This window comes from Theropithecus gelada, chromosome 16 (assembly GCF_003255815.1).
Source record: "Theropithecus gelada isolate Dixy chromosome 16, Tgel_1.0, whole genome shotgun sequence".
In the NCBI taxonomy this organism is placed as follows: Eukaryota; Metazoa; Chordata; class Mammalia; order Primates; family Cercopithecidae; genus Theropithecus; species Theropithecus gelada.
This window is the reverse complement of record NC_037684.1, coordinates 47,655,124-47,675,707: the sequence shown is the minus strand read 5'-3', so window position 1 is coordinate 47,675,707 and position 20,584 is coordinate 47,655,124. Positions and strand designations below refer to the sequence as shown.

Here is a 20,584-nt window from a genome sequence, read left to right as displayed (position 1 = left end):
AGGCACAGGTGTCCCTCTAGTTGGACACACATAGGTGTGGGGCTTCCAGTCTAGGAAAGGGGGACTTGGGGCAGGGCCCACCCCACTCTGTGGGTGCATCCCTAGAGGGCCTCTTGTTGGCCACTCACCTGCATGATCTGGGCTCTGGCAAGGCCCAGGTTCAGGTCCTGCCTGACTTGCCCACGAGTCCCCCACCTGCCTCTGCCGCCCACAGCGTCCCAGATCCCAGCCTCCCGTTGACCCCAAGGTGATTACAGTAATTACTCTAATAGCACTCAGAATCACAGTCATACAGCTGAGCGTACTTGATAGTCTACCGGCACTTTCACTGACATTATTTCACTAATGTCATTTACCTGATATCTGGACTTCCCCCTTGGATCTGGGAAGTCTTTTAGATCTGCTGCTACCAGGTGCCGCCTTTCCACCTGGAGGCAGCAGCTATATCTGGGCCCTAGGGGTTCATGCCAGAGGGGGAGGTGGCCACCCGCAGGCTGAAGGCAGCTATGGGCTGGCTGGACCAGTGTGAAGCCCTGGGACTCCTGGCCTCACTTCTCGGTAACAATGGCGAGGATGAGGGGCTGATCTCCAGAGATACAGAACCTGTCCCTCTGGGGACACGGGGGATTTCAGAGAGTGGGGCTTGCTGTGAAATGTCCAAACCTGGCCCCGGAGCACCATCAGGCCGTGGCGTGGAAGGCCCCAGCATGGGGCTTGTTCCCAGCTCCCCTCCCTGGCGGCTCTCATCCTGCGGGACAGGGACTTCTAGGACTTGACATTTTCCCATAAGGGAGTTCGGGAGTTTCTCTAAACCCGTGAAGGTCATGGCCCTGGGGCCTTCCTGGGCTGGGCAGGGCAGGGGATTTTGCGCACAGGGCCAGGTTCCTCCTCCAGCGATCCTAGTGCTGGTGGGTGAAGAGGAGGCAGGCAGCAGGATGGCAGGGAGGGGCAGAGAGAGCCTAGAGGGCAGTGACCATGGGACCCTTCCCCCCAGGGCCTGGGGCAAGGGTGGGTGCCCAGAGGGAGAGTTCTCCCCAGCCAGGCCAGGTGACACCTCTGCCTCCCAGGCCGGAGCTGGCTGTCACTCAGTTCCTCCATCCCAGCCGCCCCAGCTCACCACGCAAGGCTGTTCCAGACTAGCATCTACACACTGGGAATCAGCCCTCAGCTATGGGGATGGGTTCCAGTGGACACAGGTGGCCGAATGAACTCTGCAAAGGACCAGGGCCCCTCGTCTGGTAGCCACCCTCAGCCCCTTTCTGGAGGCCAGGGCCTCCTCCCACAATTGACTTGGGCACGGAGGAGCAGCACGACTGTCTCTTTAAGGTGACACCCCCGATCCCCCTTGTTGACTGAGGGATTAAAGCCTTAGAGGAGCTTAAGGGAGCAGGAGGGGGGCAAATGGGGTCCAATCCTCTTTTGGAGGATGCTGGGGCAGTGGCCAAATTCTCCTGTTGGGGCTGGATTTTGTGGCAGAGGCTGCTCGGGTAAGCAGCTGAAAAGGCCTGGTGCTTAGAGTGAGAATGACGTGTGTGGGGGCCAAGGTCAAAATGTGGGAAAACTCCAATTCCAGGCAGCTGGGGTAGAAAAGGCAGAGGCAGTTTTCAGGGAACCAAGTCCTCAGATGTCCACCCTCATCGTGCTCCTCCCTGGGCCATGTCTCCGGCAGAGGGGTGGCAGCCCCCGCAAAAGGCTCGTGTGTATCAAGCAGCCTCTGCCACAAAATCCAGCCCTGGCTTAGCAGAGTAGCCTTCCCCTTCTCCTAAGAGTCTGACACCTCCTCTGGCCAGGCCAGGCCAGCGCATCCTTCACTGTGAGCCCCCACCTGGAGTCACCGCCTGGAAGCCAGAGCCCCAAAGAGCTGGGGCAGGTCTCCAGCACCCACGCCATGGGGCTCTTCAATTGTGTGTGTGTGTGTGTGTTTTTTTTTGGTTTGTTTTTGTTTTTGTTTTTGTTTTTGTTTTTGAGACGGAGTCTCGCTCTGTCGCCCAGGCTGGAGTGCAGTGGCTCGATCTCGGCTCACTGCAAGCTCCGCCTCCCGGGTTCCCGCCATTCTCCTGCCTCAGCCTCCCGAGTAGCTGGGACTACAGGCGCCGCCACCACGCCCGGCTAGTTTTTTGTATTTTTTAGTAGAGACGGGGTTTCACCGTGTTAGCCAGGATGGTCTCGATCTCCTGACCTCGTGATCCGCCCGTCTCGGCCTCCCAAAGTGCTGGGATTACAGGCTTGAGCCACCGCACCCGGCCCGTGTGTGTGTTTTTTTTTTTAAATTTTTGAGATGGAGTCTCATTCTGGTGCCCAGGCTGGAGTGTGATGGTGTGATCTTGGCTCACTGCAACCTCCGCCTCCCAGGTTCAAGTGATCCTCCTGCCTCAGCCTCCCGGGTAGCTGGAGCCACACCACCACTGGCTAATTTTTGTATTTTTGGTACAGACAGGGTTTTGCCATGTTGCCCAGGCTGGTCTCAAACTCCTGAGCTCCACATGCCTTGGCCTCCCTCAAAGTGCTGGGATGACAGGAGTGAGCCACCACGCTCAGCCCCCAGTTGTTTCTGAAGACAGTTTTTTCCTCTTGGCATCTCCTGGACCCCACAATACTCGATATGCAGCACTTAAAATGAACACAAAAAATGCAGTGGGGCTGATTTTCCACATTCAAGGCCTCCTCTGACACATCAGAAAGTGCTGAGCTTGCCGGAAAATGGGGTTTGATCCCACAGCTGCCTCCTTTGGTCCTCACCCCCATCCCTGCCACCCCTCTGGGCTTGGGGCGCACAGCTGCCCATTTGCCTCAGCAGAGGCAGCTGCAGCGCAGGCAGGGGTCAGCCCTCGGGCACCACACCCCCTCCGTGTGCAGCTGAGCCAGCTGGGATCTGACGGGGGCCCTTGCTCTGACCACACTGACCTTGTGGGCTGTGCCTGTACCCGGCCAGCTGCCCGGGAGCCTTACCAGAGCATCGATCCCAGAGAAGGTATGGTTGGCATCTTCCAAGGAGTACATCAGCTGGTATACCCCATCGTTGGTCTCGCTGTTTCCATAGAAACCAACGCCCACTGCAGCACTACAAGCAAGATCCCAAACAGAGGTTAGAGGTGATACACAGAGGAGAATGTTTGTTTATATTAAAAAATAAGCTTAGGGCTGGGTGCAGTGGCTCATGCCTGTAATCCCAGCTACTCAGGAGGTTGAGGCATAGAATTGCTTGAACCCAGGAGGTGGAGGTTGCAGTGAGCCAAGATCGCGCCATTGCACTCCCTCCTGGGTGACAGAGCTAGACTGTCTCCAAAAAAAACAAAACAAAACAAAAAAAACCTTGTTTTTAGAGCAGTTTTAGGTTCACAGCAAAATTAAGTGGAAAGTAGAGAGTTCCCATATATCTGCTGCCCCACACATGCACAGCCTCCTACTCTACTCGAAAATCCTGCGGCAGAGTGGCACATCCGTTACAAGCGATAAGCCCAGATGGACACACCGTCATCACCCAGAGCCCACAGCTTCCAGTAGGGTTTCTTCTCAGCGTTGCACATTCTATAGGTTTGGACATATGGATAAAGACATGCGTTGGCTGGGTGCAGTGACTCGCGCCTGTGATCCCAACACTTGGGGAGGCTGAGGCTGGTGGATCACTTGAGCTCAGGAGTTGGAGACCAGCCTGTGCAACACAGTGACATCCTACCTCTGCAAAAAATTTTAAAAAATGAAAAAATGATGTGTCCACCGTTACCATATCATACAGGGTAGTTTCACTGCCCTAAAATTCCTCTGTGCTCTGCCCATTAAGTCCCCCCTCCCCTGTAATCCCTTTATTTTTATTTTTTTGAGATGGAGTTTTGCTCTGTTGCCCAGGCTGGAGTGCAATGGCGTGATCTCGGCTCACTGCAACCTCCGCCTCCTGGGTTTAAGCGATTCTTCTGCCTCAGCCTCCTGAGTAGCTGGGACTACAGGCACGTGCCACCACGCCCAGCTAATTTTTTGTATTTTCAGTAAAGTCGGGGTTTCACCATGTCGGCCAGGCTGGTCTCAAACTCCTGACTTCAGGTGATCCCCACCCCACCCCACCGCCATGCCCCGTCGGCCTCCCAAAGTGCTGGGATTACAGGCGTGAGCCACTGCACCTGGCCTTAATCCTTAGTTTTCCCTTTTCCAGAGTGTCATAGAGTTGAAATGATACAGTGTGGAACATTTTCAGATTGGCTTCTTTCACTTAGTAATATGGATTTAAGATTCCTCTGTGACTTCTTCTGGCTTGATAACTCATTTTTTTCAGTGCTGAATAATATGTCATCATCCAGATGGACCACAATTTATCCATTCACCTATTAAAGATATCTTCGTTGCTTCCAAGTTCTGGCAATTCTGAATACAGCTGCTATAAACATGTATGGAGAGCAGGTTTTTGACTATAGCTGAGGATCTCTTTCCTGGGGGCTGTGTTGAGTAGGCAGATGACAACTCACATTCTGGCAGGTGGGGCTGGGGGTGGGGAGGTGAAGGTTCAGGGTCCCTGGCAAGCTGGCTCTACAGGACATTTTATTCGGGCAATAGGAAAATACTGTCCTCCAGTCCTGTGACTCCAAAAGGTGGGAGACTGTAGCCAGCCCTAGGGATGCTGATGCAGTAGGTCTGAGTAGGGCCCAGGTACCTGCACTTTTACCAGCCCCCAGGGGATTCTGACACAGGTGGGCCTGGGAAGCGCTGAGGTCTACTGAGATCACATACTCAGTGCTGACCTTGGGTCTCTCTTGACACCTCCAGGGATTGTGGACCCCCTCGACATCCTCCACCCTTTCCCCCAACATCCCCAGGCCACCCATGTGACAGTCTATTCTTCCACTGTGAAGTCTCAGCTTATAGAATGTTCCTTCTTCTACTGAGCTGACACCTGCCTCCTTAAGCCACTCATCCCCTGGATCTTCGTTTGTCTTCTAGGACAGCCTGGAAGAAGTTTCCAATTCTGCGTGGCGCCCCATCAGACAGCTGAACCTGGCTTCTTCATAACCCGCTCACCTCATGCTCTCCAAGTGGGACAGGTGTCCTGCTTGGGGCTAAGGTCTCCAGACCCTTGCCCATGCCATCACTGTCCTCTAGATGATTGGTTAATGTCACTCTTAAATGTGGCCTGAGTGGGTCACTCAAGTCCAGGTTGTTCATCAGTTCTGAGCGCAGTGGGGCTCATGTCTTAGGTCCTCCACTTCCCGGGGCACTGAGCTGAACTTGCGCCCACCCTGGTTCCCCCTCCACTCCCCCCTCTGCTCCCCCTCTGCCAATCTTGTGGTCTACAAACAGCCCCTGAATTTCTTCCCAAGAATTGCTGTTAAGCCCAGTCTCTCCTCCTTCCTATAGTGTTGTATTGATTTTTGTTTTGTTTTAACCAAAAGCAGAACTTTATCCCTGTGAAATCTCATCTAGTTGGTTTTAGTCCAACATTCCAGCATGAACAAATCATTTCAAATCTTGACTCTTGTCATCCATCATATTCCATCTGACCCGCACCACTTGAGACCATCTGAAGACTGATTAAGCAGCCTCCTGAGTTTTCATCCAAAATGCTCATTTGGTTTGGGGTGGGGGGATGTGAATGTACACATCCACACTTATATTTGTTCTTTTGTTCTTTAAACAAGACTGGATCTAGGATGGAACCCCCTGGAGGGCTGTGATAGAAACCTCCAGCCGGGCGCAGTGGCTCACGCCTGTAATCCCAATCCCAGCACTTTGGGAGGCCGAGGCGGGTGGGTCACCTGAGCTCAGGAGTTGAGACCAGCCTGGCCAACGTGGTGAAACCTCGTCTCTACTAAAAATACAAAAATTAGCTGGGCGTGGTGGCACGTGCCTATAATCGCAGCTACTCGGGAGACTGAGGCAGGAGAATGGCTAGAACCCAGGAGGAGGAGGTTGCAGGGAGCAAAGATTGCACCATTTCACTCTAGCTTGGGCGACAGAGCAAACTCCATCTCAAAAAAAAAAAAAAAAAAAGAAAAAAGGAAAAAAAGAAACCTCCCTCCAGGGCGCCCTCGACTCCTAATTCAGTGTTTTTCAGGATGTGGTCCTCGGACCACAGGAATAGAATCACCGGGGGAGCCAGTTAAGTGCGGATAAGCAGCCCAGCCCATTCCATCAGTGTGGTCTGGGAATGTGCCTTTTAAAATGAGGTTCCTGCATCATCCAAGATGGGGGGCGGGAGACATTAAAAAAAATGAGGTTCCTGCATGAATCACGTGTCTCTGTCTCTCTCTCTCACACACCCCCTCTGCAGTTTAGAAATCCACTGCATTAAGTCAATATTCATCGGATTCAGCCAGAGTTGTGTAACTAGCTTTGAACCCAGTCAAATGCGCCATCATGGAAAATGCAACCCGTTTTTTTCCACAGTATCCACACAGAGGTGAGGAGCTTCACCGAGCGCTCAGCTGAGATATTCATACATTACATGAATTGTCTTTCCATGATCCTCCAATTTGTAACTTTATTTAAAAGAAAATGAACCAATTGTATTGTGCTCTGAGAAGCCCTTTTGTCGACTCCTTGTGTTCATCCTTTTCTAGCTCTCTGAGCCAGGATTTAGTGTTTTCCGGGGATTCAATATGAAGCCAGGGCTTTCCCAACCTTCTCATTCTCTCAGGCCCTGTGGGTTTATCAGTGATGGCCCAGGAGGGGCTGTGAAATTACGCCTCATCTTTGGGGATCAGAAATCACCTTGGGGCTCAAGCCTGTAATCCCAGCACTTTGGGAGGTTGAGGCGGGTGGATCACCTGAGATCAGGAGTTCGAGACCAGCCTGGCCAACAAGGCGAAACCCTGTCTCTACTAAAAATACAAAAGTTAACCGGGCATGGTGGTGAGTGCCTGTAATCCCAGCTACTCGGGAGGCTGAGGCAGGAGAATCTCTTGAACCTGGGAGGCAGAGGTTGCAGTGAGCTGAGATCGCATCACTGCACTCCAGCCTAGGCGACAGAATGAGACTCCATCTCAAAAAAAAAAAAAAAAAAGAAAAAAGAAATCGCCTTGGCTGTTTAATGAGGGTCTCCTGGTCCCTCCTGGGGTCATTGGTCCCGCCTGGGCCATGGGAAAAACTGTTCTGCTTGACAAGAATAAGTGAGTTGGTGGTGTTGCCTTCCCCCGGTGTGTTCACACCACTCTTTCCCCAATATAAAATCACTACCCTCCCCCTAAAATAGAGGAGCACTAAGAGGTGTATCCTCGTATCCCTTTTGCTTTTTCAGGAACCCCTTGTTGGTCTTCTGTGGATTCAATCCCCCACTTTCAGGTGGAACCACATCAGCAGAGCTCATCTGTCCTCCCACCTCAGTCCCCCAGCCTTTACCTCCATCCCTTCTGCTGCTGTCCCGACTCTCCTTCCTGCCCCTCCCATAACTCACCAATCTGGCTGTTCCTGTGTCCCAGTGGACGCAGCTCCAATGAAGGTGACCAATGACCCCCCTGCCACTACACCTGAGGGCTTTCCCCAACCCCCCTCCCACACGCAGTCGTCAGCTTGGGTCCTCTTCCCGGAACACGCCGCCCCGTGACTCCTGTGCCCTTGTGTCACTCCCGGCCCTTCCTGGTGGGACACTCTTTCCTGGTCTCCTTCACAGGCACCTTTTGCGTCCCGGCCATGAAACACTGTGCTTCCTCCAGGCTTGGCCCCAGCCCCCTTCTCACTCTGTGCTTCCTACAGCAGGCCACCTGTGTGTGCGACTTCCACACTGGCCACGCTCATGATCCCAGCTTTATAACTCCAACTCCGCTTGGATGTTTCAAAGGCACCTTAAACTCAATCTGTGTACAACCAAACTGTGACCGTCTGCTGCTCTTCCAGATCCCCGCCAATGTCCCATGCCTTGGAGGATGGCACCGCCACCCCATCTTGGGGCTTAAGCCAGAAACCTGCAGATCAACTTCAGCAGCTCCTCCCTGAACCTCCCTGGCCGACTCTTCCTCTGTGCACTCCCCTCTGGTCACTGCCCACGCGTGGGTGTAAGCCCGCCGCTCTCCAACTGGGCCTCCCTGATGGCCTGAGTTTCAGTCTTGCCCACGTCTATGCGACCCTCTGCCTGGACCTGTCCGTCCTCTGTCCCCTGCCCTGTTCTCCATCACAGGGGGCTGATCCCTCACACTGAATGTCTCCGGCTCCCCTGCCAGCTGGCTTCTGCTGATGGAGGTGCTGGTAGGAGACTGGAGGTGGTGGTAAGGCAGCCAGGGCCCTGCTCCCCTCGTTCTGCAGCCGCTGATAGGCAGGCTGTGTGGCTCCAACTTCGCTGGTGACATAGCCTCTCCCTCTGTCCCTCTGGCCTGCAGGTGGTGGTGGCTCCTGCTGTTGCTAATCCCAGGGTCGCTCACTGCCCTCATTAGGCCTCTGAGCTCTTCAGTGGCCCGGCGGCCATTTCTTCGCATTCAAGTCCCGCTGTTCCGAATACTCCCTTTGGCCTTGCTTCCATTCAATCCGAGTTATCCGGTGACCCTAACTCTTTGCAGAGCCCCTGCAGTGGCTCCCCTGACTCTTAGAATAAAGACCCCAACCCCTGACAAAGCCTATGAGTTGTTCCATGGTTTGGATCCCATCTTCCCCGTGTCTTCCGACCCCGTGACACTCTCCCCATCCCACTGCCACTCACTGCTCACCCCGACCCTCGGCAGTGCCCCCAACCCCCTCATCTGCTCCCTCTGCTCTGGCCACATTGGCTTCCTTTAGCCCCATGCTTGCTCTCGCCTCAGGGCCTTTGCACGTTTCTCTTCCCTCTGCCTGGAGGTGTCTCCGCCTCCCCTGCCCCCACCTTTGCCAAGTTAATGCCTTCTCATCCTATGGGTTTGGGTGCCCTTGTCACCCAGCAACGCCTGGACTCAGGTGGGCCATCCACTTCTATGTCTGCTCCTTTCCTTCAGAGCTCTCTCCTTAGTTTTTTGGTTTTTCTTTTCTTTCCTTTTTTCTTTTTTTTTTTTTTTGAGACAGAGTCTGTCACCCAGGCTAGAATGCAGTGGTGCAATCTCAGCTCACTGCAACCTCCATCTCCCAGGTTCAAGCAATTCTCCTGCCTTAGCCTCCCAAGTAGCTGGGGTTACAGGCACTCGCCACCACGCCCGGCTAATTTTGTATTTTTAGTAGAGATTGAGTTTTACCATGTTGGTCAGGCTGGTCTCAAACTCCTGACCTCAAGTGATCCACCCACCTTGGCCTACCAAAGTGCTGGGATTATAGGCATGAGCCACCGCGCCTGGCCCTCTCTCCTTAGTTGTAATGATTCAAAGCAAACTGGTGCACAGTTCTCACCCTCTGCTGACAGATCATGAAAGCAGACTTGGTGCCTGTTTTCTTACTGCTGGTGCCCTCTTGCCTAGTACAAGTAACGCCCAGAATGTTGTGGGACGGATCCTGCCATGCACATTCCTTCCACTTTGAGATTCCCCTACACTGCTGATAATCCTTCCTTATTGGAAGAATGGACTCCTCATGCCATTTTTACCGTTCCAAAGTATTCTTCAAAAACAAGTTTGTCGTGTGTGTATCTGTGTGTGTGCGTAAGAGACAGGGTCTCACGTCACCCAGGCTAGAGTGTGGGAGAGCGATCACAGCTCACTGTAGCCTCCGCCTCCTGGGCTCATCATCCTCCTGCCTCAGTCGGGACTACAAGCATGCATTGCCAAGCCTGGCTCATTTTTGTAGAGGTGAGGTCTTACCACATTGCCCAAAGTGATCTCGAACTCCTGAGCTCAGGTGATCCACCTGCCTCAGCCTCCCAAAGTGCTGGGATTACAGGCGTGAGCCACTGCCCGGCCATGCAGGAGGATTTTTAACACCACAGTCGCTTCTCAAAGCTCTTCCAGTCTACTGGGAACCACACTCGTCTGTGACCTCTCGGCCTGTCCAGAACTCTGTCCTCTGAGTCTCTTATTTCAGCCCCAGCCATGTATTGTAGCAGCCTTGATCCCCTTCCTTGTGCTTAGAGCTTTGTCCGCCCCACAAGGCTGCTTTAGCGTCTCGCCTGCGTTTTGGCTTAGGTGAGCCTCACACTACAGGCAGGACGAGATCAAGAACATCTTCCAACAGAGAAGAAAATCGCAGTGGCAAGATGAGCTGCCTGGGTATGAGAGCCCAGGCATCCTCACCCCCAGGCTGACCAGGACCTGCCTGGCTGCCAGCCTGCTGCCGGGTAGTGGGAGACTCTACTCTTTGGGGTGACGACACCCAAGAAGCATCTCTGTGTGGACACTAGAGGCTTTTGGAAAAGCCTCTATAGATTTAAAAACAAGAAAAATGCAACAACTCCTGAAAACAGCCAGCATGCCTGTGGACGCTGGCTGGGGTGGAGTGGGCAGGCAGTGTGGTGGGCTGGGTACGGACTCCTGCTATGGGAATTATAAATCCTCACTTTAAGGCTCAGCATGGTGGCTCATGCCTGTAATCCCAGTGCTTTGGGAGGCTGAGTGGGGAGCAACATCTGAAGTCAGAATTTGAAGACCAGCCTGAGCAACATAGTCTCAGCCCAGGTGTGGTGGCTCACGCCTGTAATCCCAGCACTTTTGGAGGCTGAGGTAGGTGGATCACTTGAGCTCAGGAGTTTGAGATCAGTCTGGGAAACATGATGAAACCCTGTCTCTACCAAAAACAAACAAACAAACAAACAAAAAAACACAAAAAACCCAGGCATGGTGGTGTGCAACTGTAGTCCCAGCTACTTGGGAGGCTGAGGTGGGAGGATTGCTTGAGCCTAAGAGTTTGAGGCTGCAGTGAGCTGTGATCGCACCACTGCACTCTGGCCTGGGTAACAGGGTGAGACCCCATCTTATAAATAAATAAATAAATAAATAAAAGAAATTCTCACTTCCTCATCCAAACCAAAGAAGAACTGGCTAATGACATTAAAGGCTATTGATCTTACAAGAAGATGGAATTGGTTTGTGCTGGAGTCAAACTATCTTCTGATCTCACAGACCCAGGGCAGCAGCTGGCAGGGGACAGGGACACAGACTGGAGATGCCCAGTGTCGGTGCAGAAATGCTGCCTGCAAGGCTGCTGGGCACAGGACAAACTCACATTGGGGCAGGGTTTGGGGGGCCACTTGGGAGACCTTTCTGGAGACCCCATCACCACCCCGGGCATCTGATTCCTGATGCTTGGTAAGAAAAGGGACAACATTCATTTGGGGACAAGCTTTTCCATCAAAGTAGCCAGAGCTCAGTCAGGAGAACATGGCCAGACAGTCCCTGGCCCCTTGCAGAGTGAGCCACATACCCCAGGCCCAGAGCCCAGGGACACTCACCAGCAGACGAGCCCAGCCACCACGGCTGTCCAGGTGATGCAGCAGGAGTGGCGCTGCTTGGTCTGTACCGCATCGTCTTGCTGGCAGCAGCAAGCGCAGACCAGGTAAGCCACAAGAAAGATGAGGTTCAGGCCCAGGCAGACCGCGGCCACCAGCCCCAGGAACAGCAGCGACTGGAAGAGAGCAGAGGCCTGTTGTCACTCTTCATCCCTGCAGTGCGGGGCTCTGGAAGTGCCCTGCCCTTGAGCCCAGAGTGCCCCACCACCTGGGGGGGTAGGGCCAGAGCTGTGTGAGCTGCAGATAGGACCAGAGCTGAGCTGTGTCTCTCATCCATCCTTCCAAGCTCCACCTATGGTTCAAGTTCCTACTTTGTCAACAGAGGGCCCGGCGCTAAGGCACTTGGGTGGGAGTAATGGAGGGCACGAGGCCAAGTGGTGGGCCTGGTGGTCAGTGAGGGAAGGGTGTCAGAGCTGGTGTCCAGTTTCTGGTTCAGACCCTGGATGAAGATAAGGACCAGGTCCTGCTGATGAAGAGTCTGAGTCACTCAGGAGATAAGGCAGGAATCCCCGGCGGGCAGGCAGGGCTGTGGGTGGTGAGCTTTATGGCTTAGGGAGACAGGCAAGGACAGGGATGCTGTCCAGGACCAGAGTACCCAGAGGCCTTGGGCGCTGAGTGCCACTGAGACAGGGCCTGGAAGGACAGGCCTGTGTATCTGTCGCCTCTTCCATGCAAGGACCCCGCTGTCCCAGTCTGGGCATCATCCTTTACCCAGAATGTGAAGAGCTTGTTCTAGGTATTGGGTCCATCCTGAGAATCGAGAAGCCAGCTCCATGCTTGGGGGATGCGTGAGGGGGCGGGACAGTCAGGATAGGCAACTTATGGAGTCCCTTCCACTGCACCCCAACAGGGACAGCTGAACCTCCAGGGCCAGCAGCAGCAAAGCCAGAATTCTGAGGGGGTCGGAGGGGCCTGAGGCCTGCCTAGCACCTCGGGGTCATGCAATGGGAGCCACTGTCTGTCAGGAGGCCTGGTGCCACTCTCTGCTCACTCATCTCTTGATTTTGCCAGATGGGCACCAGATGGCACCAGGATTGGCGGTTGCCAGCCAGGGCTGGACCTGGCTCTAAGTCAGGCTCCTGAGCTGACAGCCGTCCCTGCCTCCCATGCACCCCCGATAGGGGTTCCTGGTCCCGAATCCCTAGCGCCCCGGGGGGCTGCCTAGGAAAGCCTGTTTCAGGGAGCCCTATGCAGGAGGTGGCCATCGGCAGCAAGTGGGACTCCGGGACCCTGCGGTCTAAGGGGGAGATGAGACTAGTGCAGGGGCAGGCACACACGGAGACAGCCCTGACAAACCAGAGCCGGGCTCTGCAGTCCGAGGCTTTGGGGCCGTTTTCCAGGGGGACAGACACCTACTGGAGGCCATGCTGCTAGCCCTGTGAGATGCGGGCAGGCCTTCGGGCCTCTGACACAGGCTGCTCTGCTGGTCACTCTTGGCTGACAGACTTCTCAGCTGAAGTGGTGGGGGCAGCCCAGAAAAAGGCAGGAGAGATGGCTCACTTGGGAGGGGAACAGATGGGTTTGACTTAAAATGTGGCTTTCTGCCAGGTGTGGTGGCTCACGCCTATAATCCCAGGACTTTGAGAGGCCAAGGTGAGAGGATTGCTTGAGCCCAGGAATTCAGGACCAGTCTGGGCAATATAGGGAGACTCTGTCTCTACAAAAAAATAAAAAATAAAAGATTAGCTGGGCATGGTGGCATGTGCCTGTAGTCTCAGCTACTCAGGAGGCTGAGGTGGGAAGATCGCTTGAGACTGGGAGGTTGAGGCTGCAGTGAACCATGATTGTGCCACTACACTCCAGCCTGGGTGACAGAGGGAGATCCTGTCTCACAAAAAAAAAAAAAAAAAAAAAAAAAAAGTGGCAGATCTGGGCACCTCCCTCTCCCAAAGACTTCACAGTGAGTGTGACAGGGGGCTGGGGCTGGGGCTCTCCCCGCCTGGACCACTCATGAGCACAGCCTGTCCCTGGGACTGACCCCAGCAAGTCCAGGGGTAGAAAGAGATGGTGGAAAGTCACTACCCCTCTTCTGGTCCTCAGTCTACGCCCCTTTGCCAGAGGGCCCTACAGCCCAGGCCAAGGCAGAGGAGGCCAAGACAGCTGGGAGTTGAGAGCCTCTTTCCTCAAAGTGAAGTTTACCAGCCCGTGACCTGTGGCCCTGACATCTTCTAGGAGCTTGTCAGAGGTGCAGAATCCCAAGCCCCACCCTGGAGCCAGTGAATCAGACCCGCCTCTAGAGACGATCCCAGGCAACATATATTCCATTAAAGTCTAGGCAGCACACAGCAGTTCTCAAACTTTTTCCAATAGCTTAACGTTTTCTTTGAACTGACTTGCTTAGCAGAGCCCTGAAACACAGAGCTCCATCTGAATAAGGAATGGATAGAAATGTCACGTTTTGTCCTGGCCGCCCCTTGGCAGCCCCTGAGGGGCCCTCCGCTAAAGCCCAGGGATCCTCCTAACCATGTGTAAACCAGCGAGGCCTGGTGGCATGCACTTGTAATCCCAGCTACTGGGAGGCTGGGATGGGAGGATCACTTGAGCCCAGGAGTTTGAGTCTAGCCTGGGCTAGGCAACAACATACCCTTAAAAAAAATAACTCAATCCCCCCAAAAAAACCCCAAACCAAGCCAAAAAACAATTTGCAAACCATTGTGCAACATGCATGCCATGACCCAGCAATTCTGCTTTACAGAAAGGAGGGCTGTGTCCCTCTGAAGATACACAAATGTTCACAGCAGCTTCACACAGCAGTCACAGCCAACACCCAAAAGGACAAAAACGTCCAACAAGAGAAAAGATACAGAACACGTGCTATAGTCTCAGAATACTACACAGCCATGAAAAGGAAACTAGCCACACATGACGATATTTCTGGGACGAATATCCCACAAGTCAGGTTGAGGGAGAAAGCCAGACACGGAACAGCAGAGACCGTATGGATTAATTTATATGAAGTTCAGAGTCAGAGATACTCATCAACAGCCAGAGAAATGTGAATCATCGAATCATCGCTACCTTTGGGAGGCTGCTGACTTCAAGGGAGCGTGAAGGAGGCTTCTGGGGGATCAGGAATACGATTTGATTGGGATGGTGTTGCACACACACACACACACCATGCACGCAGGTGCTCGAGGGTATAAATTCATTGAGCTGCACACTTAAGATTACACTCTTCCCTGTAAGTTATTCCTTTTTTTTTTCTTTGAGACAGTGTCTCACTCTGTCACCCAGGCTGGAGTGCAGTGGCGCAATCTTGGCTCACTGCAACCTCCGCCTCCGGGGTTTAAGTGATTCCCCTGCCTCAGCCTCCTGAGTAGCTGGGATTACAGGCATGTGCCACCATGCCCAGCTAATTTTTTTGTATTTTTTTTTTTTTGAGATGGAGTCTTGCTCTGTCACCAGGCTGGAGTGCAATGGTGCAATGTTGGCTCACTGTAACCTCCGCCTCCCAGGTTCAAGCGATTCTCCTGCCTTAGCCTCCCGAGTAGCCAGGATTATAGGCACATGCCACCATGTCCAGCTAATTTTTTTGTATTTTTTTTTTTTGAGACACAGTCTTGCTCTGTCACCAGGCTGGAGTGCAGTGGCATGATCTCGGCTGACTGTAACTTCCGCCTCCTGGGTTCAAGCGATTCTACTGCCTCAGCCTCCTGAGTAGCTGGGATTACAGATGTGTGCCACCATGCTCAGCTAATTTTTTTGTACTTTTAGCACAAAAGGACCAGGCTGGTCTTGAACTCCCGACCTCAAGTGATCCATCTGCCTTGGCCTCCCAAAGTGCTGAGATTATGGGTGTGAGCCACCAGGCCCAACCAAGTTATTCCTAATGACAAAAAAAGGTAAGGGAGCCCCAGACAAACCTCCTGTGTAGCCGAGAGCCCAGCTACCGTCCAGCCTGCCCCCAGCTACCCTTTACTTCGAGTTTGCCTCCTGAACAGCCCCACTATCATTTTATCACTAGTGGGAGAAGCTCCTGAATTTACCAGTGTCCCTACCCAGCAAGGAAGGCTCATCTGAGAAGGATCAGGCTGTGGGTGATGCAGCCGGCTCCCCCGTTTCGCTCTCTCAAGTCTCCTCCAGCCTCTTGATCTCCCCCTTCAGCAGGCGCTGAGCCTCTGTGGTCTGGGGCCTCTCCAAGCTGGGCAGCTGGCCTCAATTAGGTTACTGATAATGCTGTCCAGCTCCAGTGAAAGCGAGGCCTGGGAAACCCAAACTCGGAGGCCTTTTTTTTTTTTTTTTTCTTTAAATTTCCGTTAAAAAAAAAAAAAAATACAGACAGGCTCTCACTATGTTGGCCAGGTTTGTCTCCAACTCCTGGGCTCATGTGATCCTCCTTCCTTGGCCTCCCAAACTGCTGGGATTACAGGCGTGAGCCACCCTGCCCAGCCTTTGGAGGCCTTTTGTTAGGGAGTTACTTCCCAAAACCCTCCTGGGAACCCTACCTAGGTGCTGGGAAAAAACAGGTGGTGGGTGGGACAGGGTGAGAGGGTGTGGGGGAAAAGGAGTGGGAAGGGAAGAGGAAAGAAGAGGGAAGGTGGGCAAGGGAGGAGGAAGGAGGAGGGAAAAGAGGAGCAGGGAGGCTCCCCACCCCTCCCCCAGCAGCACCATCTCCCAGGGCCAGCTTGGTGTCACCTGCTGCTCTCTAATGGGCAATTATTTTCTTGCTCCTAATTAACGCCGCAGGTCCCCGTGTGCATGGAGGGGGAGGGGAATGGAAGAGGCAGCCAAGAGTTCTGCTTCCAGGTCCCCCTGCTCAGATGGACAGAGCTTTGCCAAGACAATTTCCCACGCCACCCCACGCCTCCCACTGTGCCCTGCAGCCACCTCCTTCTCCCACGGCAACACCAGGCCCCCAGCTCCCACACTGGTGCTCAGACTCTGCTTCGCCCCTCATTAAAGGGACTTCAATTATTTCTGATTTGTCACTGTGTCATGAAAAACCCAGAGCGGAGAGTGCCAAGCTGGGACCCAAGCTGGGGGCCGCAGTGACCACGGCAGCTGGACCTAAGGGGCTTCTGCACTGGGTGGGGGAGGGGACAACAGCCCCCGTCCCCAGAAGACCTGGAGAGAGGTGAGCCGGTCTCAGGGAGAGGCTGGGAGAGAGAAACGAGGAGCACCTAGAGGGAGAGGCTCCCCCCACAGGCCCTCTGGGAAAGATTAAGCCCTCTCCCAGCACAGCATGACTGTCTGATGACCGTGACTCAATTCACACTGGATGCACGGGGCTTCCTCATCCCAACCTCGGCTCTTCTCAGATCTCGGCTGGGATGGGCTTGCTGCCTGGTCCTTCTTCCTCAGACCTGCCCCCAAGTCAGAAGCAGGAAGTCCTGTAGTTCCGGTCTAGCTCCCAACGCTGTACCTTCCACTCTGTACTTTGGCAAATCTATGAACCGGACCAACCAAAGAGAAAATGCATGGAAATACATGCCTATGTACAAAAAATTAAACAACATCTCCTCTGCCTCCTAACACATGTCCTGAAAGAGCGGCTGGTCGGCTGATCCCGGGCAAGGGAAGCTGGAACAGGAAGCACACGTGTGGCCACCTGCCTGTTGACAGTAGCAATAACTAACATTTGCACAGCCTGTGGGAGCTTACTAAGATGTTTCAAGTACTGAGCTCATCAGCATCCGGTCTCTCCTGAGGGGCTGGCTGGATGGTGATGGTGGCGCTCATGCCCAGGCAAGGACACTGAAGTGCCTCGTTCATTTGCTCAGAGAGACAGTGCTGGATTCAGTACCAGGTGCCCATTCCCTTGTCCCCAACACCGCCCAATGGACACTTGGCCGGCTGCAGTCTTCTTCCCAAGCAGCAATTGTGGCAGTTTCCCGTGTGCCAGGCACTGGCCGCAGGCTTCATAATCCATGAACTCGTCAGTCCTTTTACCAACTCTTTGGAGTAGGAATCATCTCCAAATCCAATCCCCCTCATCTGTCAAAGGTGAGAAGACTCGGGCTGCAGGTCTAGGCTGATTTCCTTCCAGACACACAGCCACATCTGGCAGCCCAGAGCCAGGTGCCCACCAGGGCCAGGGCGCCCTCATCCACAGCCCTGCCTTGGTGCTAACCTCTCATGACTCTGCTGACCGGAGGGTAGCCTCCCCACAAGGCTGGTGACACAGGCCAAGTGGCCTTTGTGAGGACTTGGGCTCAAGTTCACTGTGGGAAAAGGGGTGAGGATCAACTATCAGGAGGACTGGGGGCTTCCACAGCTCCTAAAGACCCCAGAAAGTGAGTGAGAGCCCCTACCTCCTGAGGAAGGTTCTGGAACACTGAATTTGCTCAGGAAATCCCAGCTCACCAGGTGACCTGCTCTTCACCATCTCTGCACTTCCAAGAACCCCCTTGCCTTTGAAATCCCATGCACCACCCACATCCCACGAGGCCAGCACCTGCCTGTTTCCAACCTTGCTTAGTCTCTGATGCACATGCACCAGCCCCCCACCACACACACACATTGTACCACCAGCCAGCACTGTGCATTTGAACATGTGGGCCATGAGCTGAAGCCCTTTCTGCAGGCGTTTTGTTCAGTCTCCCCCGATCAGAGTCTGTGGAAGAGATCTCCTTCCTCTCCATCCCCCCACAGGGTACTGTCCTGACACACTGCTGAACCTCACAGCCACTCCGTTGAACGATCTGTGTCACCAGCTCCTGTTATGTGGTATGAGCTCTCTGTACTAGGCATGATAAGTGGAATATCTCATCTAATTCTTGCAGATGAAGGGAGCAAGGCTCAGAGAGGTTAAGACACCTACCAGTGGTCACACATGGAAAGAACTGGGAATCCACCCCAGCCAACTGGAGGGCAGAGCCCCCACCTCAAACTGCGTGGTGTCTGCCACAGCTCTGAGCCCAGAGCCCAGCCGCGGAGAATCCCCAGGAATTCCTCCTGAAGACCTGCTGCCTTGGTTACCATGGTCACCCCACGCCTGGCACGGCACTTGCCCCAGTCAAGCTTGCTGAGAACGGGGATGACTGACGGTCCACCTGACTCTGTTAGTGACTGGTGCTCAGGAGGAAAGAAGACATCCAGGAGAGACCTGTGGTCACAACAGGGGAACTTACCAAAATAGGAGCCGCCTTAAATAACACCCAGAGCCAGACTTCCGGCCCTGGCCCACCACGCTCATCTCCTACTCAGCGATCTGGGTGGTGGGGAGGGGTGAGCGGGACCAGGAGCCAGTGGGCAGGGCCGGTGTCAGCTGCCCAGGAGCAGTGGCCGATGGGAAGGGACACCCTCTGGAACCATTTGATGCCCAGCACAAAGTGAGCCGGGGCTGGAATCCTGGGAGGAGGGGCAGAGGCTGGAAGTAGGTTCCTCTGGCTCAACTGCCACCTGTCCATGGGACTGAGGGGGCTGTGGGCAGGCCCAGGCTCCACCAGCCACAGTTGCTGGGCAGATAGGAACTGTCTCTGGGGCCAGTAGGTGGAGGGAGTCCCCTTATCATCCCTGCCCCACCAAGGGATCTTCCTGACCAATGAGAAGTTTAGATTTCCTCCAGTGGAGAGGAGAAAACTGTGGCTGGAGACCCTGGGTGTGGGATCTGGGGCACAGGGTGTGGGATGGGGACACACACACACAGCTGTCTCTGAAATCATATCCGCCTCTTTTCATGCATTCTCTGGGAGAGGAAGATTCCCTGGAGCTATCCCCAGGCAGTCACATTCTCAGGGAACACGGACTCCCACAGGCTAGGGTCTGGGGGAGGGAGGGCGGGTGTGCCCACTGATTGCCATCTTGCTCGCGAGTGCCCACTGAACTCCAGGAAGGGGTCCTGATGCTCCCCTCCCTCTGGTAGGGCAGGCACCATCTGCCTGGGCCTGATGGCAGCCGGGTCGCCAGGGGTTATTATTAGACTCCCTGTCACTGGCACTTGGGCACCTCACACTGGATCAGGATTCCCTCCAAGAGGCCCTGCTTTGCTCCGACCTGTCCCGTATCTGGAGAACTTGACACAGGGAGAGGCCGCCGGGGGTCAAAGTCCTGAGATGGGCGCCTGGCTCTGAACAAATGGACCCCATCCTGGGCCACTGGCCCCAGAGTCTCTGACCTAACACACGGAACTGATACAGGTGGGCCACTGGGGCCAGAGCAGGTGTGACCAGACCTGAGACAGGCTGGGAGATTCTGCAGCTTTGTTTGTCTGGGTAGGGAGGTCTGGGGGAGCCCTGGCCCTGTCTGTTGGGTGCAGAATCCCGCCAAGGGCCAGCAGAGTAGGGAAAGGGCGGGGAAGCCGGGAGTGGCTGCCCTAGGCCAGAAATTCAGGGCTTAGAAGGTGTGGTGGGGTGGGGAGAGGGGTGTGGGGGAACAGGAACGGGCCAGTCTAGGACCAGGGGACGCAGAGAGGCTGTCAATGCAAGGGGGTCCTCAGGACGACAGTGTGAGATGGGCCGAGGGAGGCCACCTTCCTTCCCTGGAACAAGCACAAGCATCTGTGGGTTCTCTGCGCTAGAGGGGAAGTGACCCACGCCGCTTCCCCCAGCCCTGCAGCCTTCCAGCTGGGACTCCCACCCTGCAGGCCAGGACTGGGGAGGACGGGTGCTGCGGAGACCGACTCGGGAGACTACTCAGTTTCTGCCAAACTTTCCCAGGCCACTTAGCCTCGGAAACAGAGCGCCCCATCTTGGAATCTCCAGAAGGTCGAAAACGCCGGGGCACCCCCTCAGCATCCCCGCACCTCGAGTGCCAGGATTACCCCGACACGAAAGCCCCTATCCCTACCCCGCGCCAACCTGCCCGCTCGGCGTTCAGCCCCTGTCCCTGCAGGCGGTTTCGCGCCCCTCCTTCCCTTCCCCACGCCCGCTTCACTCTGATCTCTTCAGTCTTCTGGGCCCCCAGGTTCCCAGACAGGAGGGGACGCGGGCCACGGGCCTGGGAGGGTGGGGGAGAAGGGGAGAGGGGAGACAGGAAAGGGCTGCGCGGGGAGAGAAGGGGTCTGAGAGGCACGTGGGAAAGTGCAGGCTCTCGAGGGGAGAGGGGGTAGTGCGGGGACTTGGGGCGCGCGTGGCTGGGGTCTGGGGCGGCGCGAACTCACCTCCTGGTAACTCTCGTCGCCAGGGTTGAAGGTGCTGTTCACGGGCTGCAGGCGCAGGCCGAGGTGCGGAACGCTGTGCAGCCACACGACCCACCAGGGAGCGATGAAGTCCACGCGCGCCGCCTGCATGGCTCGGCCCGAGTGCGACCCACACGCTGAGCCGCAGCTGCGCTCAACTCCCGGCCCGGGCCCCGCGCCCGCCCCGCCCCCCGCCCCCCCCCCCCCCGGGC

At 55.0% G+C, this 20,584-nt stretch overlaps 1 protein-coding gene across 1 annotated transcript; it reads right to left on the bottom strand.

The window, feature by feature from the left end:
- Positions 1-548: 548 nt before the first annotated feature.
- TTYH2 (tweety family member 2) lies at positions 549-20,541 on the bottom strand. Its single transcript, XM_025363481.1, has 4 exons — positions 20,355-20,541; positions 11,258-11,430; positions 2,950-3,061; positions 549-611 (listed from the first exon to the last, which is right to left on the bottom strand). Exons 1-4 carry the CDS (start codon positions 20,481-20,483, stop codon positions 549-551), a joined length of 477 nt encoding a protein of 158 aa, XP_025219266.1. The 5' UTR covers positions 20,484-20,541.
- Positions 20,542-20,584: the final 43 nt, after the last annotated feature.

Excerpts from the sequence above, each read along its gene's own strand:
- TTYH2 (XM_025363481.1), bottom strand. The coding sequence starts at position 20,483 with ATGCAGGCGGCGCGCGTGGACTTCATCGCTCCCTGGTGGGTCGTGTGG. Across the intron at positions 3,062-11,257 it reads GTGGCTGGGCTCGTCTGCTG|TGCTGCAGTGGGCGTTGGTT; the intron begins GTGAGTGTCCCT and ends TCTTGCTTGTAG. Across the intron at positions 612-2,949 it reads TCTCTGGGATCGATGCTCTG|AGGGACAGGTTCTGTATCTC; the intron begins GTAAGGCTCCCG and ends CCGTGTCCCCAG.